The sequence below is a fragment of the Penaeus vannamei genome, chromosome 4, assembly GCF_042767895.1.
Source record: "Penaeus vannamei isolate JL-2024 chromosome 4, ASM4276789v1, whole genome shotgun sequence".
NCBI lineage: Eukaryota > Metazoa > Arthropoda > Malacostraca > Decapoda > Penaeidae > Penaeus > Penaeus vannamei.
In genome coordinates, this window is record NC_091552.1 from 36,396,900 (window position 1) to 36,403,814 (window position 6,915).

The 6,915-nt window shown below is 47.8% G+C and overlaps 1 protein-coding gene across 6 annotated transcripts in view; it reads right to left on the reverse strand.

Moving 5' to 3' along the window:
• Window positions 1-914: 914 nt before the first annotated feature.
• The window catches only part of LOC113805892 (protein D2), a 78,280-nt gene continuing 72,279 nt past the window's right edge, over window positions 915-6,915 (reverse strand). For all 6 annotated transcript variants that reach the window (XM_070120973.1, XM_070120972.1, XM_070120971.1 and 3 more), the window contains 3 exons: window positions 5,081-5,173; window positions 4,542-4,590; window positions 915-1,903 (listed from right to left, as the gene is read on the reverse strand). In XM_070120973.1, coding sequence (XP_069977074.1) covers window positions 1,725-1,903; window positions 4,542-4,590; window positions 5,081-5,173 — 321 coding nt within the window. In that variant the 3' untranslated portion in view covers window positions 915-1,724. The remainder of the gene's footprint in view (window positions 1,904-4,541; window positions 4,591-5,080; window positions 5,174-6,915) is intronic.

The following is a 6,915-nucleotide window of genomic DNA, read 5'->3' on the forward strand; positions in this document are numbered from 1 at the left end:
TTCGCCCAACTTAGATGCCATTAAATTTTGGTGGTGATCCGGGTCATGATGTGGATTCAGGATTTTTTAATTGCATGTCATCCTATAGTTAGCCGGAGGTATGTGCTCTCTGAGTGCTTCAAGTTATCTTAAGAAATATATGAAAAGCAGAAAAATTATTTTGCCTAAATTTGATACAGGTCAGTGTATCAGTCATTCCTGTATCCGCTGAACGCCATCTTGTTTTTACATTACCACTATCCTTCAGCTTGAGCCCTTAATCGAAAAAATAAGCTTTTGGTTCACTTGTGACAAGTGTGACGCAATTATAGTTATTTGTACGATGAAATGTGGTAATTAATCTAGTAATGCTGCCTGTCTGTCGTACGTATTAACCTATCTCGTTTTAGCTCACACACTGTATCCATCGCGTGAGACGCAAATCATTACACTTGGCATCGATCTATGTCCCGTACAGATGTGTTATCTGCACAGGTGTAATATGTTATTGCTGTGCATGGACCTGCACAGGTGTGGCTTACTCCTTCGGACCCGTCTGTACCTGAAACCCGATATTCTGCTATCCTCAAAAACAGCGTGTCTGACCATGTTCCGATTCGGGGCCTTGTTCCAGCGCAGCATATCAGTGGAGAAGGGCGAGGTGGCGGGCCTTCGTTGTAATGCCGGCAAGCCCGCTTCAGGAGGTGAGTTACGCGGCGAAGAGCGGTCATTTTATCAGATCCTCACGAACACCGTGGGCTGAATACTCTGGGATTTGTTCTTTCTGGCGGCTTGGGCGATTTCTCCTTTCCAGCGTTCGCCAAGAATGACGTTTCAGCTGTGACGTTTATTCGTTCATAATTCATATACGAAATAAAATAAAATGCAACTGTTCATGATTCAGCATTAAATACTTGGGAAAAATAAACATTCTCTGCTACATGTTTTTATTTGTTTACACCAGTGTAATACAGTGAATCATCATTAAATCCTCAAAGCAAGATAATAGGACTTAAGAGTTCATTTCAACCACCATCACCTCAGGCTGATGCAGAAACTTAAAATATATGTATATTTATATTTTTTTCCTCTTCATACTTAAATATGTTAAGTCTCCCAAGGTAGAATACATTAATAGTTTCCTCGAAAAATTATATTCATTCAAAAAATAAGTTTTATTTTTAATCCGTGTTTTTTTCAGCAAGTTTCAACGTATTAATTAATTCTATTAAGTATTTCCTTAATACAGACGAAAGTCCGAGAACATTGATATTTTCCATAAAATAAATATACTCTTCAACAGAGCTAGCTTAGGCACTGGTAAATGCCGTAAAGAAAACGAACAAATGCATCAATTCAGTCGGTGTCCAAGTCTTTTAAGTTCATCAAATGCTTTAAACTAAAATAACAATCCAAATATTCGGGAAGAATCTCACTGCGTTTAACATTACTTCTTTGTAAAGACACTGGGAATAAACATTAGTTTGGATAGGTTATAAGGTGTTAGATAAAGAGAAAATAAATAAACCAAAGCGCAAGCGAAAATCGGCTAATGAATTATGAGGATATTGTGCACTAACATCAACCTTAAGAGTCCATACAAGTACATAAAGTAAATCAAGCACCTAATTATTACGCTTTCATTAGATTAATGCATACATGGCAACCTTCCCCAATACTTCATAATGGAAAAAATAAGGCAACACAAAAAAGAGAAATGGGAAGAGGGGCGAAGACTTCCCCTACTATTTAGAAGTTTTAAACATGTTCATGGCGATGGGGCCAACGAGTCCATTGACATCGACGTATGTCTGGAGAACGAATTTTCCCCTCCTGTCGACTTTTGGTAACTGCTTCTGGCTCTCCTTGTACAGGTAGAAGAAATAACGGTGCGTGCCACTTGGAGGGGTGGGCGGCCTGTACGCTGGTGGCAGTGGAGGGGGGGGGGAGCACAAAAGGGGGTTAATATAGTGAATTACGAGCATAATGATATTAATAAACAAATGTGTGTGTGTGTGTGTGTGTGTGTGTACGCGCGCGCACAATAACCCTAAATTAATACCGTTGGTACTGATAGACACAAATCAAAAGCCTCAACTACTCTCCATCTACTTATTCTGCATTTCTCTATTTCTCTGACCCCCCCCCCCTCTTATGCTTCTAATATCTATACCCTTGCCTCTCTGTCTCACTCTCCTTTCATTCTCCCTCTCCCTCTCACCCACTCCCTCTCCCACTCCCTCTCACCCACTCCCTCTCCCACTCCCTCTCCCTCTCACCCACTCCCACTCACCCACTCCCACTCACCCACTCCCACTCCCTCTCACCCACTCCCTCTCACCCACTCCCTCTCCCACTCCCTCTCCCTCTCCCTCTCACCCACTCCCTCTCCCTCTCCCTCTCACCCACTCCCTCTCCCTCTCCCTCTCACCCACTCCCTCTCCCTCTCCCTCTCACCCACTCCCTCTCCCTCTCACCCACTCCCTCTCCCTCTCACCCACTCCCTCTCCCTCTCCCTCTCCCTCTCACCCACTCCCTCTCCCTCTCCCTCTCACCCACTTCCACTCTCTCTCCCTCTCCCTCTCACCCACTCTCCTCCCTCTCCCTCTCACCCACTCTCTCTCCCTCTCCCTCTCACCCACTCTCTCTCCCTCTCCCTCTCACCCACTCTCTCTCCCTCTCCCTCTCACCCACTCTCTCTCCCTCTCCCTCTCACCCACTCTCTCTCTCTCCCTCTCCCTCTCACCCACTCTCTCTCCCTCTCCCTCTCACCCACTCTCTCTCCCTCTCCCTCTCACCCACTCTCTCTCCCTCTCCCTCTCACCCACTCTCTCTCCCTCTCCCTCTCACCCACTCTCCCTCTCCCTCTCCCTCTCCCTCTCACCCACTCTCCCTCTCCCTCTCCCTCTCACCCACTCTCTCTCCCTCTCCCTCACCCACTCCCACTCCCTCTCCCTCTCCCTCTCACCCACTCCCTCTCCCTCTCCCTCTCCCTCTCCCTCTCCCTCTCCCTCTCCCTCTCACCCACTCCCTCTCCCTCTCACCCACTCCCTCTCCCTCTCACCTCACTCCCTCTCACCCACTCCCTCTCCCTCTCCCTCTCACCCACTCCCACTCCCTCTCCCTCTCTCTCCCTCTCCCTCTCACCCACTCCCACTCCCTCTCCCTCTCACCCACTCCCTCTCCCTCTCCCTCTCCCTCTCACCCACTCCCTCTCCCTCTCCCTCTCACCCACTCCCTCTCCCTCTCACCCACTCCCTCTCCCTCCCACTCTCACTCTCCCTCTCCCTCTCACCCTCTCCCAATCTCTCCCTCTCCCTCTCACCCTCTCCCAATCTCTCCCTCTCCCTCTCACCCACTCCCTCTCCCTCTCCCTCTCACCCACTCCCTCTCCCTCTCCCTCTCACCCACTCCCTCTCCCTCTCCCTCTCCCTCTCACCCACTCCCACTCCCTCTCCCTCTCTCTCCCTCTCCCTCTCACCCACTCCCACTCCCTCTCCCTCTCCCTCTCACCAGTACCTCTCCCTCTCCTCTTTGAACCACCCTCTCCCTCTCCCTCTCACCAGTACCTCTCCCTCTCCCTCTCACCCACTCCCTCTCCCTCTCATCCACTCCCTCTCCCTCACCCACTCCCTCTCCCTCTCCCTCTCACCCACTCCCTCTCCCTCTCCCTCTCACCCACTCCCTCTCCCTCTCCCTCTCACCCACTCCCTCTCCCTCTCCCTCTCACCCACTCCCTCTCCCTCTCACCCACTCCCTCTCCCTCTCCCTCTCATCCACTCCCTCTCCCTCTCATCCACTCCCTCTCCCTCTCATCCACTCCCTCTCCCTCTCATCCACACCCTCTCCCTCTCCCTCTCACCCACTCCCTCTCCCTCTCCCTCTCACCCACTACCTCTCCCTCTCATCCACTCCCTCTCCCTCTCACCCACTCCCTCTCCCTCTCCCTCTCACCCACTCCCTCTCCCTCTCCCTCTCACCCACTCCCTCTCCCTCTCACCCACTCCCTCTCCCTCTCACCCACTCCCTCTCCCTCTCACCCACTCCCTCTCCCTCTCACCCACTCTCTCTCCCTCTCACCCACTCCCTCTCCCTCTCACCCACTCCCTCTCCCTCTCACCCACTCCCTCTTCTTCTCACCCACTCCCTCTCTTCTCACCCACTCCCTCTCCCTCTCTCATTTCTTTCTGTTCAGCCCCCTCTCCCCTCTCTAGTTCGTCTCGCGCTCTTACTCACTCCCCCTCCCACGATATCTACCCCTACGAGTCTCTTCTGCCCCCCCCCCCCCCCTTTCGAGTTCCCTTTTTGTTCTTTCCCCCTAGTCTCACGCCTCTATAGCGCTTTCGTGTGTGTGTGTGTGTGTGTGTGTGTGTGTGTGTGTGTGTGTGTGTGTGTGTGTGTGTGTGTGTGTGTGTGTGTGTGTGTGTGTGTGTGTGTGTGTGTGTGTGTGTGTGTAACATATTTGTTTTATGAGTGTATGTTTATTTGCCTGCGTGTATTTATTCATGGTTATGTAGAGCAAACGAAGAGCAAGACAGCCCTCCTCGGGTTGTCATACTTACCGACCACCTCCTTTCCATTCCCGATATTCCCGCTCTGCAAATCGCTCGCCTGTTGGAAATATACGAGAACATGAATGAGTGTCGGGGGCTGCAAGCACGCATAATCCCCCCCCCCCCCCGTCCCGTCCCCCACTCGTGTTAAGGGCCAGGAGGCCACGTGTGAATGGGGAGGGAACCTGAATGACGAAGATTCAAGGAGTCTCCCTTCCGTCTCTCTCCCCTCCCGCCCCGTCCCTTCTCTCTTCCCTTCCCCTCCCCCCTACTCCCCCTAATTCCCCCTGGCTGTTTCTGGGATCTCCAAGCCCCTCTTGACCCCTTGCGCCACCCCTCCCTCCCTGCAGCAACACTAATTTTAGACACAAGAGGGAATCTGTGCAAACACCCTCGCAGACAGACCCAGGCAAGCGCGGTGATGCAATGTTCAAGTTGATGACCCAAGAGAGATGTCACTCGTTCGCCCATTTAACTACAAAATCGTTTCTTTTGGGTGTCTCGATTATCTCTCCCTTTCTCCCCTCTCTATAAAACAGGAAAAATACCTCAACGTTTGAAAGGATCCAGTGCAGCCAGGCTTCACCAGCATTATGGTTCGGGGCATCTGGGTCCACCATTACCACTGCGTACGTCTGGCCCTGGAAAAGAAAAGAAAACATAAAACAAGTGAATGGGTGTAAATACCATAACCTTACTCTCCTCTGCTCCATTTAACACAATCCACGGTCATAGTTTGGACTCCCTGGCAAGCAATTAATGGATGTGAAAGTGACAAAATTTATTTCGTGCGATGGTAATGATCTCTCGGCAAGGAAATGGACATCTTTTCTTTGTCGATACATGTGTGGCGTGGAGCAAAAATGTTCAGTTATTTAAAAAAGACATGGCATTAAAGTTCTTATACATTATCAGATTATTATATAATGTACATCTATCATTATCATTATCATTATCACTATCAGTGTTATTATCATTATCGCCATTATTATTATTACTATCAATATCATTTAACATCAAGTTCTTAATAAATTTTCTGCGCTTTAGTATAAGGTACCCCCGCGTGTCCGGTTTTTGATAATAAACTTGGTGGTAAGGCGATAGTATCAAGATCAATCAGCAAAGGAGTTTGGGGCATTAAACACTCAAACTACCTTCAAAATATCAAAAGTTTACAATAACCATCTTCAGAGAAAAGCCGATTGGTTAGTGAGTGTGGGAAAGGGTAAATGAGAAAGGGAGGATGGTTGAAGGTACGTGTGTTGGTGTGTTTGGGGGAGGCTGGAAAGAATAAATGGGAGAATGTAGAATGGTGGCAAAGGCAAGTGGCAGAGTAGGTGGGTGAAAGGGAAAAGTGGTAGGGTTAGGGAGGTATAAGGGAAAATTGACAGAGTACGCGAAAGTGGAAGGGATACGTGTTGGTGAGAGGAAGGATGGAAAGGGTAAAGGGTACAGTGACGAACAAAGTGGACAGTCTTATGCTGTTTACTTTTACAAATCTACGGGTAGAGCCCACCGGATTTTATTACTATCATAAACCACGTGGATGGTGAGTCCGTTACATGTTATGCTGATGACATGTGCGTCAAAAGAGAGAATGTAAATAATTCTCAACGAACTCGCAACAAGGGCTGATGAGTGTGGATTACTCATCTCCGCAGAGTAAACACTGGCATTCAACCCATGTATCATACCCCGACCCACCTTTTTGGTTACTGCCAGAAGTGCAGGTGAACCTAGATGTAGACTGCGTAACGATAAACATAAGCGAACACTTGAGAACTACATCTCGGAATGTCATGTGATACAGCCTTTCAGACCACCTAATATGAAGTGCAGAGAACCTATGTGATTATTTCATTTTATCTGATACATTGTAAGATATATTAATACATCCCAAATTTACTCTTGTAAAATTACCGTATTCATAAAACAGTTACGAAAGTATATTAACTTGATATTATTTTGTATGTATGACATATTTTCATCTTATCATGTACAATTACAGGAATCACATAATACTGTACTATGTTAAATACATGTGAATATATGTTAAACTCTGTAATCGCGAGTGCCCACGCCTTAGCAGATAGCCAGGCTGGTAATTAAACTTACTCAGCTTAACTAGTAAACCTTGGTATCAATGTGATATTAATAGATTATTTTACCTGACGTACATACGGTCAATCACAGATTATAAAGTATTGCACCTAGCATCGTTCAAAGAATTATAGTTGATTGAGATACTGTACAAAATGAGGCTATGAGGAGCAATCTCGGTGCCCCTGAAACAACGAGATTGTGAATATGAGAACAGAATTTAATTCACCTTCTGTTTTAGAAAGAGTATTATAACATAAGTACCGCATTTAGTGTCATATTG